This window comes from Pantherophis guttatus, chromosome 3 (assembly GCF_059756535.1).
Source record: "Pantherophis guttatus breed Tessera chromosome 3, ASM5975653v1, whole genome shotgun sequence".
Classification (NCBI taxonomy): Eukaryota; Metazoa; Chordata; class Lepidosauria; order Squamata; family Colubridae; genus Pantherophis; species Pantherophis guttatus.
The window spans coordinates 68,510,235-68,524,902 of NC_142065.1; the positions used below are offsets into that span (position 1 = coordinate 68,510,235).

The following is a 14,668-nucleotide window of genomic DNA, read 5'->3' on the forward strand; positions in this document are numbered from 1 at the left end:
ATAACCCCCCACCCCACCCCAATCCAAGCAAAACCTTCCACTTAAATGACTTAAATAAAACAAATGAGCCTCATGTTCAAAATGTTCAGCTGGAACATGAACATTGATTCTATCCCGCTAAGATTGTACAACACTGCAAAGTGAAACCCTTTATTCATTTTTTTCTATATATAGCAGCCTTTCCTAGCTTTGTGTTCCCTCTCTATGGTGTCTACATATATTGGATTCATGTATTAAGTAAACAGACTGGTTGGGAATCCTGGAGAATTGCTCTGACACTTCCGACATTCACCATTTGGGAGAAATGTGACGTTCTAAATATAAATATCCTAAATATCACCCTGGTGGACATAACTATCTAGTTCTGAGATAACTGTGTGCCTCTCACTCTGTACTTAATATTCCTCCTCACTTTCCTGATAATATAAACCTTTGTATCATAATGGCTTCTTAAAATTGACTTAGACTAAGAAGATAACTTCAAGTAGTTCCTTGTTATTTCAAAATTGTAAATGATAAATTATTGAGATCACAAATACAGATAACTACATTATAGTATAGAATGCTTAACTTGCTTTATGGATTTTTTTTTGTTGATTGTTTGGTAAACCATCACAAATCTGTAAATGAATTGATGGTATACAAGTAGATTGAATGAAGGAATAAATAAGCAGGCTTTCTGTTAAAATAAAAAATATATACATTTCTAAAGTTCCACCCAAATGTGAGAACAAATCCAATTATATTTCACTGGAAGTATACAAAATTTGAATCAGAGTATCATGCTTATGACACTAAATTACAGTATTTTGATGTCATTATCTATATATTCTTATAAACATAGGCATAACCTTATCAATGTATCTATCAAATAATTCATATCGACAATAGTGTTAAACATTTAGGCCTATGACAAATTAAGTTAAACAGTTCCGTGAGAAATTGTCTCATGACATCAAGCAAAAAATACTACTGGTGTTTTTGATGAACAAATCAACTGCAATGTATTTTGAAAACAAACTGATGGTTTATAAAACCATGAAAATTACTTGCTAAAGTGGAAAAACAACCCTTAGATTTACATCAGCAATTTTGTTTTAATCAGTAGGCTTTCAGAGGGATTTCAGATAGATGTAAACAATACACCCCATCTAAACATTTTTTCTAATACATGCCAAGAACAACATAGATTAAATATGCACATTGCCAAAAGAAAAACTACGGTATGTTAATAGACAATGCATACAAAATATATGTTTCATGGTTGCAGTTCAGATCTTCACAGAAGTGCCTTTTGAATGCGAATTTTCTTTTTTAGGCTGAGTTATTAGCGTTGTATCTGGGCAATTACATTATAAGACTGTGTATTATCTAATTAAAAATCTGTACCCATTTGAATCATTTTAATCAATCAAAAGACTATAGAGCTATATTTCATTTATACCATCTTTCAATTTACAATAATAACTAACCTTGGTGGTAATTATATCACAATATGATACTAAAATATTATCTCTATAATGAAGCATTTTAAAAGTCAACATGAAATGCCCATACAGTGCAAAGTCCTATATCAAAATTAAGTAACACTGTTTTAAATTTAGAAATCAGTGCTTTTAAATCAAGGAAACGTCTTTTAGCAATTAAGCATTCTGATTCAAAAGTTGTATGCTAAAATATAAGATATTGGGGGACTTTATCTGGAGGATGGCTATGGATGTTTAATATTATCACCAGTTAAATGAAAGGAAAAGAACATCACCTGATCCTGGAGATCAGTATTGGAGAGAAAATGGGTTGTACTATCTGGCTGCTTACCTGTGCATGGATATTGTTTATTGCAGGATCAATCTTTGTTTTGCCCCCGACAATGACCACCTGCCCTAGAACTGCGTTTCCCATATTATTTCTCGATAGTTGTTTAAAAAACATTGATTAACTCATATCTTTTCTACCCTTGCTTCTCACACTGCCTGCTCTATCTCCACTATTTAAGATTAGCAAATCTGGGCTGCTAAAATCTGGATGATCACTAGATGGTAGCAATGAGTTCAGAATTTTCCCTCTCTAACGCTATCTATGTGGAAGTACAGTAGTCCTATTAAGAGATTATGCAGGCACAAACAGAAATGGATACGAAGAGGTTCTGTCATACTACTGCTCACATAAAGATATTGTTCACACTGTTGTTTCTGCTGGCAAGCTGAGATGGACTCCTGAAAACTGAAACCTTTTTTTCATGTTGAAGAGTCTGCCTCCTATATGACACACGCTGCTGAAGTCAAAACATCTGTTTACGCTAAACACATTCCCTAACTATTTGCATCTCAGCTCTATTCTTTACTACTTTAAAAAATCTACAAAAACACTTGTAATTCCCCAAAACTTTTTACTATTAAATTACTTGTCCATTTTAGTGTTATTTTTATTTTAGTTTTTCATGTCTATATTCTGTTTTGAAAAAAAAAAGTTAGTATCCTTGATTAAATGGCAAAGGAGAAAGGTAGAGTTTTTCATTAAATAAATGAAAAATAATAAAAAATAACAACACAAAGCAATTCTACCCAAAGATATTAAATGTAGATTCTGGAACTACTGAAGAAAATTCATATTATATTTTCCTATATATTAGTCTGCTCCCCAGAATCTTATTTGAGTAAACACATGTTATTACTGTGCAACAATCTAGAAAATATAAAGGAGAAGGAAGCATTAATCTGCAACTAAATGAATACAGTACATGAAGTAGCTGATGGTTTATTCCTTCTTTTTGAAAGGTGACACATAATTCAGTTGTAAACCATAACCTCAATAGAAAAAAAATCTGGCATAAAGTTTTCATGATTTTATTATAGATATATTATTCGGTACCATTCTGTCCTTGCTAGGACTTTTACTCGCATTGATTTATTACACACTACCTAATGGTTGGTTGACTGCAACTATTATCCCTCTTCCCTAATCCCTAAAACATATATAGTTGTAAGAGATAAAATTACCTCCCAAACGGTCTTCCTGATATGGCATTGAAGATGATTAAATTTCTCCTTCAGAAATTAGAAATTTGGCTTGCTCCCTCCAAGAACTCTCAAGTTTTTGAGAAGGTTGTTCTACAAGTTTCCCTAGCAAAATGCTTCTTGAACTTCTTGAAGAACTATTGCATTCTTTGATAATATGTATATTATCATTCATAATGGTCAAGGCGCTAAACTAGAGAAAAAAACCAGTTTGATGTAATGGTGAGGGCATCAAGCTAGCAATTGGGAAAATGTGAGTTCTAGACTTGACTTAAGCACAAAGCCAGCTGGGTGACCTTGAGCCACTCATTATCTCTCAGCTCTAGGAAGAAGGCAATGGCAAACCACTTCTAAAATTTTGCCAAAAAACCCTGCAGAGATTTGTCCAGGTCATTACCAGGAGTCAACAATGACTCAAAGGTGCATGTGCATGCATGCATGCACGCACGCACGCACACACACACACACACACACTGAAGTGGTTCTAAGTAAGATTATGAGAAGACCAAAGATTTAATTTTGACATAATATTCAAAGCATGTGATATTGTTCTTGCTTTGCCTGAAAGGGTGCACTGAAAATGGAAATAATAATGCACAAATCTGATAAGCCAAGAGCTCAACAAATTCAGATAAACTAGAAAATCCGTTAGGAAAATTATTCTTTTCGGGCCCACAGTTTTTAGAAGATCAGGTTGACATTTTTTGAATATCAATTGATTAATATCAAAGGACTTGGTTGGTTGCTGTGGGAGCAAAGAAAATAAATGGGAAAGCTCTTCTACTTCCCCAAAACAGAAGTTAGCTGAGGCTGCAGGAAGCTGTGCTAGCAACTGGTGACAAAACATCTAGCAAGTAGCCAGTACCTATACCAGCATTTCTATATATAGAAATACCTTCTATTTGCAAAATAATGCTCTTTGTCTCTGTTTAAATGATCCTGTTTTCAGCATTGTGAGACAGGCAGCATGTCTCTCTAGCTGTCCTATCACTTTCATAATATAGTACTAGGTTACTTATGCATGATAAATGTCCAAATTATTTGCAGTGGAAAAAAACTAAAGCACAGTTCTAGCTATCAAAGCTGGTAGCAAACACCTGAATGACCAACAGATGAAAGCAAGAGTTCATTTATTATAACTTTGCACAGCTAGAGGTTTGTCTGCATTTTCCCAGACCCAGTCTAGTACTGTACTATACATGCTCGCATATAAGCCTATCCACAGATAAGATGACCCTAATTTTTTTAACTAAAATACCATGAAAAATGTGCCAGCCGCAGATAAGCCAACCCTCAAATTGGTCATGTGTTTTAATTTTCACAATTGGCTTATCATAGATAATCATAAGATTATCTATTTTTCATGGTATTTTGGTTAAAGTTTGGAGGGTCAGCTCATCCAGTGATGGGCGAATACACAAATATAAATATAAAGTACACAGCTACTTTAATTGACTCTATATATTTTGGAAAAACACAATTCCATCTAATTCAGATTATTAAAGGAATTGAATTATTTGCATCACATCATCAGCAAACGGGTGTGTAAACATTTTAAAGGGTTGCATCTCAGTGGTAAGCAGACAATTACAACTGGCATAGTGTCATAGTACCTTCCACAATCATAGTTCACTTTTGATTAAAATGAAAATGCAATCCATTCTTGAATTAGTATCATTAACAATAGGAGCACACAATTTCTTCCACTGTGGTATTTCCTCCATCCAGATCTTCATGGAGTAGCACACTAAATTATGTAGCAGTCCTAGTACCTTTACTATAACCAGGGCATTGTATAATTTAAATATTCCATTCTACCCATACATATTCCCTTAGCAGTAATGTTTTTTGTTTTGATCTAGTGACGATATTACACAGCTAAAGAATAGGTGGAATCCAAGCAAAACAAGATTAATTTAACACTTAGGTTATATCTAGGAATGTAAAGACCAAAGAGGAAAGGTTCTTTTCTACTCAACTTTTAACTATTCAAATTAAATGAACACAAAAAATAAATTCTGGTAATTAACCTGTCGGTGTCATAAGTGATCTTCTAAATATACTCTAAGCTGAAAACCAGTTATTCAAATTGACTTTGATACAATTCAAAAATAACAGAAGGTGAACCTAATTTAGGTTCATCTATATCAACAGTCAATTATTGAAAAAGTAATAGGGGGGCAGAGATCGACCCCGAGGCCCCTTATATGTGGGGGGCCACAGGGATCGGTTCTCTCGCCCCTTTTGTTCAACATTTATGTAAAGCCGCTGGGTGAGATCATCTGTGGTTTCGGGGTGAAGTACCATCAGTACACTGACGACACCCAGCTGTACATCTCCACCCCGGACCACCCCAACGATGCCCTTGAAGTGATGTCCCAGTGCCTGGAGGCCATACGGATCTGGATGGGGAGAAACGGGCTCAGGCTCAACCCATCCAAGACCGAGTGGCTGTGGTTTCCGACGTCCCGATATAGTCAGCTGGCGCCATCGCTGGCTATTGGGGGCGAATCATTGGCCCCCACGGAGAGGGCTCGCAACTTGGGCGTCCTCCTGGATTCACGGCTGTCTTTAGAAGAGCACTTGACGGCCGTGACCGGGAGGATTTTTTATCAGGTCCGCCTGATTCGCCAGTTGCGTCCCTTTCTAGATCGGGACTCGTTACGCACAGTCACTCATGCCCTCGTCACCTCTCGTCTGGACTATTGTAACGCTCTCTACATGGGGCTCCCCTTGAGGTGCACCCGGAGGCTCCAACTGGCGCAGAGTGCGGCCGCGCAGGTGGTTATGGGAGCGGCGTGGAGCTCCCATGTAACATCTCTCCTGTGCGAGCTGCACTGGCTCCCGGTGGTCTTCCGGGTGCGCTTCAAGGTTTTGGTTACCACCTTTAAAGCGCTCCATGGCTTAGGACCTGGTTACTTACGGGACCGCCTACTACCATCAATAGCCTCCCACCAACCAGTAGGCTCCCACAGAGAGGGGCTCCTCCAGGTGCCGTCGGCCAAACAATGTCGGCTGTCGGCCCCTAGGGGGAGAGCCTTCTCTGTGGGGGCACCGACGATCTGGAACGAGCTCCCCCCAGAGATACAGAGGATTCCGGATCTGCGCACCTTCCGCCGCGAGCTGAAGACTCTTTTATTTCATCAAGCTGGCCTCGCCTAAATCTTCTCCCTTTTAAGTGCAAATTTTAAATTTTAATGTATTTTAAATATGGGTATTTTAAATTATGGGTATTAATTCAGCCAAATTTATTTAATTCATTTTATTCGATTTTAAATTTTGTATATGTATGTGTTTTATTTTATGGCTGTTCACCGCCCTGAGTCCTTCGGGAGTAGGGCGGTATAGAAATTCAATAAAATAAATAAATAAATAAATAAATCTCAATGTGTTCCACAACTTATATACTATTTGCCTCAGCCAACTATGTTTACATGAAGAATAGCAGAATATAAGATACGTTGCAATACTTGAATGTGCTAAAATTATTATTTTTTCTTCTTACCTGTAAGTTGTATTTGGAATATAAACATCTCTTGCAGGAAATTCCAAGATCTCTCTTGTTGGTCGAACTCTACTATCTGGGTAAAGTTTTACTTGCAACAGTTCTGGAGTTAGACAATAGTGTGGGTTCTCTGGGGCTGGAGAAATATCAATCTTCAACTGAGCTATGTAATGACAAATTATAGTATAATCAAACTTTAAAAATAGCCATTTGCTTAGAAAATAAAAACTGATCTTCAATATGCTTTTCAGCAGTGATATGTACACTATACCTGTGATAGGTCTCAGGCGCCTTAGAACAGAAGAAGGCCTCTTCATATCCGCAAGGAATTTGTATAAATCTTCATCGCTCAACCGGTCACCTTCCTATAGTTGATAAATAAAAGAAGGAATCATTTCCAGCCATGTAACAAGTCTCCACCAGTATTCCATGTTGTCCTCCTCTATACAGCAGTCCTTGACTTACAACAATTCATTTAGTGACCATTCGAAGATACAACAGTACTGAAAAAAGTGACATGACCATTTTTCACACTTATGACTGTTGCAGCAGTGGTGAAATCTAAAATTTGTTACTACCGGTTCTGTGGGCATGGCTTGGTGGTGGGGGTAATGTGACTGGGTGGACATGGCCAATTTTTTTTTTAACTTTTAAAACCATTTTTTCTACAACCTCTTCAGTGAAGAGGTTGTTAAAAAATGCTTTCAAAAGGCTCTGATCCCAGTTGAGTTGCCTGATCGGCAGAGGCTTTTTAAAAAAGCCTCTGCCGATCAGGCAACTCAGCTGGGATCGTCAGAGGCATTTAAAAGAAAAAAAGGTTTTTTTTCTTTTTAAAGCCTTTGACGATCCCAGCTGAGCCTTGCGATTATCAGAGACTTTTTTTTTACTTTTAAAAGCATTTTTTGGCCGAAGAGGTTGTAGAAAAAATGCTTTTAAAAGTAAAAAAAAAAAGCCTCTCATGATTGTGCGGTTCAGCTGGGCATGGGGAGGGGGTGGAGGGCGCAGGGATTTTTGCTACAAGTTCTCTGAACCACCTGCCTCCATCGCTATCAGATCGGGTGATCCGGTCCGAACCGGAGCATTTCACCCCTGTGTTGCAGCATCCCTATAGCCACGTAATCAAAATTTGGATGCTTGGCAACTGGCTCATATTTATAACGGTTGCAGTGTCCTGGGGTCATGGGATCACCTTTTGCTACCTTCTGACAAGCAAGTCAATGGGGAAGCCAGATTCACTTAACAACTGTTTTACTCATTTATTTTCATAAACAGGTCCTATCCTTTTTTTCTCATTTGAATTATAAGCAAACCCAATAAAAAAGGTTGGATGGAGTTCAGACCAAAGGGAGTACTAAATGTTTTCTGCATTTCAAAAGTGAGGAAAACCATGGCAGTCCGTCTTCTCCTGGACTATCAGTACAACTCCTTTTAACTCAGTAATTACTCCTATTTCATTGTATCCTTGGAGCTACTGAACTTAGAAAAGCATTAGAAGTAGCCAATTTAAAATATGGTACACTTTCCTACTTAATGGTGCCAAAGCCAGACTATGTTACACAAGGATGTTGGAGAATTCAGTAGAAAAGGATGCTTCAAACATGCTGCATGATGCTTATGACACACAACCTATCTCATTTGAAATCATATACATCAGAGTGAGAATATAAAGCTTAGTGTTACATGTCCTCTTGCACTGACTCTACACATGAATTAGGTAAGGGGATAGAAGCAGGCTGAGAAGATGCACCAAACTCTTGCCCCTCAAAAGTATGTGGCTTCCCATGATTCCTTCAAAGATGTATGTCTGAGAAAGTGTGCAATCACAGACCACTAGTTAAATAGAAATGCTATACAAAAAAGGAGTTTCAATTTGCAGTAGAAGCTTACACAGGTAAAAATAATATAGCTATAATACATGAATGGATGAGACCAACTTTGGTGTAGCAATGAAGGAACCAGGCTAGAAACCAGTAGACTGTGAGTTCTAGTCCTGTCTTAAGCACAAAGGCAGCTGGGTGGCCTGGGGCCAGTCAATCTTTCTCAGCACTCGGAAGAAGACAATGGCAAGCCACTTCTGAAAATTCTTGCTAAGAAAATTGCAGGAACTTCTCTAGGCAGTTACCAGGAGTCAGCAGTGACTCAATGGTGCCAAAACAAAAGAAAACAAATACATTGGATATTTCCAAGCTATGAATCAATTTACCTGTCAACAGGTTTCATAGTATTTCTATAATCTATAATATTAGTTAAGAAAGATATGGAATAGGTGCTACTTACCAAATATATCACCAAAATATAGCTTATTTGTGCAAGTCTAACTCATGGAGACTACCTGATTTCTATCCTGATGTTAAACTGGCTTTTTTGTGTGCACATATGTGAATATAATTTATAGTTTTTGAAGTCCTAATGAAACCTTAACTAGTTAGGATAACATATTATAAAATAATAACAATAACAATATATGACTAGTTGTAGCAAGTGTTACTATATCAAAAATGGAGGAATACCTGTTTAAAAAAGTTTGTCACTGTCAAAGTAGCTGGTCTAAAGCTAGTCAGGTTACAGGCCTCATCCCCACTAGTGGTTCTTTCTAGAGAACGCCTACCAACAATGCTTGAGTTTCTTCTTTCAGACCAAGATCCTTTACGTTCTTTATAAAAAACAACAAGAGAAATAAAACTTTCATAGTTACTTTTGAAGGCTAGCTGTATGAACTTTGGGAAAAACAAGATAAAGACACAGTTATGCTAACACAATTTTACTCCTGGGGCACCAAAAATGCACAAAGCATTCATTATCCTTACTTCCCTCACAACAACCACACCAAGTGGCTTGTGCTTATTATAAATCATATGGGAATTTATGTCTTCGTTTCTCAAAAAAATAAAGTTAGTCATTATGAAAGATATAGGCGGTTTAGAAATGGGAAATATAAACAAGTAAAATTCTGAATACACTGAATACTAGTATCCAATAATAAAATACTCCATGATACTTCATAATAATAAAATCCCTCTTGTGGAATATGTTCGCCAGCCAGTAACATTTTCACAGAATTAGCAGAATAGTTTTAGAAAACAGCAGATGGACTAGGAATAAAATCCCTAAAAGATCATTCTATTTGTTATTGCAGGATTTTCCATTTTATTTTATGGGCTGCACATAAGGATCCTCAGCAGGTCTGGTCTTCAGTTGGTGTTGGTCAGGTTGATATAATAAAGCAGTGACAAGATCCATGATCTTATAATGAACGAGACACCTAATTTGAGATGAAACATTCAGACCTGGGTGATCGAAGTGGGTGATCACCTCTTGCAGATATGCTCATCGAAATTTTGGGTTTGGTACCAGCTGCAATCCCAGGGATTGGAGTAGCAGCAGTCATCCAAATATCTTAATAACTTTTGGAGAATTCTATACCATAGATAAAATGTTGTGAGATCCTAGGTGGTCTCTAGGAAGCAGGTTGGTTTGCAAATGTTGTACTGGCCACCAAAGCTTGCTTCCATTATCAAGTCTGCAGCAGAATCTGCAAAGCTATTAATATGGGAAAAGTTAACTTGCCTTTATGTGTCATAGACCTGGTGTGCCAGAGTAGTTATGACCATTGTGACGGCCAGAGATCTGAACCAAATTTTTGAGGGTCCAATACATATCAAGGATCATATACTGGATCTACTTTTTTTTTTGGTCTCTGGGCAGTTGTGAACTGAAGGTGGATTACATTACCATCAGTTCTTTATCAAGGACAAATCACTTTGTAGTTGCTTTTGGCTTGCTAGTGCTGCCCACTGTCCACAGAGAAGTCAGAAGCTATACAATTAATCTGTCCCAAGTGACTACAGTAATAGACCCAGATGGATTTCAGAAAGGCTGGCGTTTATTTTCCTGGGGATCTGATGATGTTCTTAAGACTCCATCTGAAATAGATGTGCACTGAGGATCTTGTGTCCATTTACATCAATGCATTTTTCTGTGAGTGAGTCTTGTAATACTAGGTATTCCAAAGGGTTGTGAGAGATGGAATAGTAGAAAGAATGCCTAGATCACTACTGAAAAAAGATAAGAGGAGAATCAGACCAAGCATATATAAGAAACCGTATAAGCACACTTGATGCTAAGAGCAGGCAAACGTAGTTATCCTTCTCTTAATGCCAATTCCTAGTGGCTGAAGTCTTTCCGGAAAATAATGTGAACTTCGATCCATGAAGTAGTAAGCATGTTGTTGAAGTAGTTTTTATTCTCTGTGACCAGTTCCAGTTTATGTTGCCAAGTAGAGGGAGGTCTATCCAACCACATAGTTTGCAGGTTACGTCAGGGCTTGATATTCCAATCTCACCTCTCCTGTTTATCCTCTACATGAAATTACTGTTATTCAGCAACATGAGATCAGGTATCCCCAGTGTACTACTTATGCTATGTCAATTCATGTCTGTGTCTGGAAGCTGCCTGGGCCTGGATTTTGGGGGGGGGGGGGGACAAGCTAAAGTTTACTCCTGAAAAGACCAAATATTTATGGGTGCACAAATTGTCTGGTCCTGTTGATTTTTGATCTTTGGCTCTGAATGGAGTTGCACAGAGCTGATGTGTATTTATCCTGAACTCCCAGCTCCTGCCTGATCAAGGAGCAAATAGCAGTGGTTGGTTCTTTGCACAGAATCATCTAATGCACCAATTGTTCATCTCTCTTCATGGTCCCTGATATTTGGTCACTTCAAATGTGGATTACTGCAATGGACTCTACACAAAGCTACCTCTGAAGACCACTTTAGATTTACAGCTCAAGCAGAATGAGCAGCGGAAAAAGTTATGGATACAGCTTGGTAAGTCCTTGAAATATCTCTGCTATGTGAACTTTGCAACTGAGCTTCCAGTCACAAAATGGTGGTCACCAACCGTAAACTCCTTTATGACATTGAATCTGGCTGAGAGACTGCCTCGCCTTTATTATTTCTGCTCATCCTGTACTTCAAATCTCATTCACTGGGCCTTCATGGAGTCTTCTCTGTTCCTACCCTTTGGGAATGGCCTTCAAGTGGCTAAGCATTTCTTTACAAACTGGCTTTTCCCACAAACTCTGATAAGATAGGCTGATGGTGTGAATGATGATGCTGGCTAGTTTTTGTGATGATGTGGCTTTTCCCTCTTTTTGTCTTTATTGTTTTTAGGTGTTGTGTTGGTTTTAATTCTATGCAGATTATGGTTTTTACAGTTTTTTATCGTTTGTAATACTGTTTGTTTTCATGTATCTGGTTATTTTTGTACTTTTTGTGTGTTTTTAATTTTATAAGCTATCCAATACCATGTATGTGAGATGGACAGCAATATAAACTGAATAAATAAATAAAATACCATCCAGCCAGTTTGTCTTTGAGTTGAGACAGCTTTATGGGAGGGAGGGAGAAAGGATTGACTTAGTAAAAACGAAAAAAATGCAAGTTAATATGTATACTGTAGCATACTCAGTCCAAACTCTGTGACAATCAAAGAAATGCAACAGTAACTTATATTTTGCAGAAAAATAATTAGAACTTGCCTGGACAGTTCTACATTATTATTATTAAATTTTTATTGTATGTGTATGTATAGTAACAAACATACCTAATACTTCTGTCTCCTATTTTCCCTACAGCAAGAAACCAGTAAGATGAGCTGGGCTGAGAAAGTATAACTAGCTCAAAGTTACCCAGCCAGCTTTCTTGCCTAAGGCAGGACTGGAATTAACCATTTCCGGTTTCTAGGCCAGCGCCTTAACTACTACCAGACTCAGCTCTCTGTTCTATGAAAGGAAGAATCTATTTCTGCAAGAGGAATATTCTGCAATATTTGCCCTTTTTGCCAACTTCCCTTTCAATCTCTGCCAACAGCTGTTTGTACCTGACCCTAAACCTCTAAGCCTTTCATAAAGGCTTAAAAACTTGGTCTGGTGCTGAATATGTTAAGGACCCAATTGGCTATATTGCTAACTGGCCAAGTATCTTGCTCCTATGTATATTTAATCTGGATACTTTACTGTTTTTTATTGGTTTAAAATGTTTTTAGTATTTTTAATCATGTTTTTTTTTCCTTTTGAATTGTAAGCCATCCAGTATCAATGACTAAAATGGGCAGCTGCAGAAAAGGAAGGAAGGAAGGAAGGAAGGAAGGAAGGAAGGAAGGAAGGAAGGAAGGGGCAACAAAATAGAATAAATTTGGATTAAGGGAAGGGGAAGAATTATCTGAACCAGATGAAAAGAAAAAAAGGAAAGGGAAGCTCTGTTCAGACATTACAAATCCCACTCCCTTCTAGCCTTGAAGATGTTACCTACTCGGGTAATGAAACATCTGCAAGAAAGTAACCAAGCTCAGAGAGCACCAAGGACTCCACATTCCAAAAACATTAAAATTCACCAGACACTAAAACCCACTAGGCTAACCTAGCTTTTCGGCAGCAAAATTTGCAGTCCTTTGCATCTCTAATCCATTTGCTTGTGTTCAGCAGCATATTCTATATTCTAAATATACAGTATACTGTATGTGAATTTATTTCCACTAGTAATGAAATGCTATTCTTTTAAGTGATAGATAGTACGTAACTCAAAACAAATATTGCGGCTAGTAAGCAAGTAGTTTTTAAAAAGCAAGCAATTTCACATATTGGTCTTTTGCTAAGACTTATTTTCAATTTCTTGTAATACGTTTAGATATCTACCTCCAGCAGCAATTTCTACTTCTGCAGAATCTCTTTCCAAACTTCCGGCACTGCTGACTATATTCATTAAATGAATAGCAGTCCACGCAAAAGGCATGCGATATTTGCCAAGTCTTTGGCAAAATTGTTCTGATTGGCTTTTCAGTTTGTCTAGCTTTTCCTTGTTCTGCAAAAATAAAAACAAGCAAACAAGCCTGTTCACACAACTGAAATATTTCTAAAACATTAATAGTTCTCTGCTAATTATAACACGTCAGTTCATATTTAAAAGCTGAAACTTGGCATATTTCTAAGAAGAATTTTTTTTCATATCCTGTAGGAAATAAAAAGGATTTTTTTTTAATTGAAGCATTTGATTGTATATATTTCTCACATGAATTAAATATTTTTCCTAATATTCTGTTAAGTAATGCAATGAACCTTTAAATGTGGTTTAAATTCGCATGGTGGAATGAAAGGACTTGCCTCTAGTTGAAAGTGAAAATCACAGAATTTGCAATTAAGTCAGTAATAGAACCTAAAAGAATTCCCAAAATATATCTATAAACAATTACAAGTTACACTGTATCTACAAGAGAAAATATCTGTTGCAACCAAACAAAAGGAGACTGATGCAAGATTATAAAAAAAGCAGCTCAGAGCTATTATTTATTTCGAATTCTTTCTTAGATTTATGCTAAGACCTCAAAAGTATTAACAATATCTTATTTTTATTTTAAAATACAGGTAGTCCTCGACTTAAAACCATTCAGTTAGTGACCATTTGAAGTTACAACAGCACTGAAAATAGTGACCCTACGGCTGTTTTTCACATTTACAACCATGAGGATGCTGCAATGGTTGCAAGTGTGAAATTTGGATTTGGATGCTTGGCAACTGGATCATATTTATGTCAGCTGCAGTGTATCCGGGGTCATGTGATTATCTTTTGTGATCTTTTGACAAACAAAGTCAATGGGATAACAACCATGTTACTAACTGAACAACTGCATTTAACAACTGTGGCAAGAAAAGTCATAAAAAGTCATAAAATGGGGCAAAACTCATTTAAAGCTCATAGAAAAAAAAATTTGGGCTCAATTGTGGACATAAGTTGAGGGCTTCTTGTATTTTTTTTACAGAATTTCAAACCATTATCTTGGTAGCTGTTCATTTATTATAGCACATAATTCTGTTTGGAGGGCAAGCACTAAGGGGCAACAGTAAGCCACAGATTTTCATTTAAAGAGGAAGAATTGGGACATGATGCAAAGAGACAAGAGCAGAAGTGAAGACGCAAGATTTTGGCTTAGTCACATAGTGGCAAATCTAATTGAGCAACTTACTCAAGCAAATTACTTATGAGGAGTTATACTCAATGGGTTTCAGAAGCAGAACAGGATAGATAAAAACTTTAGCAGTTTTGGCATCTCCAAAAGGCTAAAATACAAGGGGAATGGGAATTACTGCAAA

General features: G+C 37.2%; 1 protein-coding gene across 11 annotated transcripts in view; it reads right to left on the reverse strand.

Annotated features, from left to right (window-relative positions):
* The window catches only part of DOCK7 (dedicator of cytokinesis 7), a 127,191-nt gene that overhangs the window by 75,723 nt on the left and 36,800 nt on the right, over positions 1–14,668 (reverse strand). For all 11 annotated transcript variants that reach the window (XM_034415236.2, XM_034415235.2, XM_087889777.1 and 8 more), the window contains exons 11-14: positions 13,217–13,382; positions 9,033–9,175; positions 6,794–6,887; positions 6,523–6,685 (exon numbers count right to left, since the gene is read on the reverse strand). In XM_034415236.2, coding sequence (XP_034271127.1) covers positions 6,523–6,685; positions 6,794–6,887; positions 9,033–9,175; positions 13,217–13,382 — 566 coding nt within the window. The remainder of the gene's footprint in view (positions 1–6,522; positions 6,686–6,793; positions 6,888–9,032; positions 9,176–13,216; positions 13,383–14,668) is intronic.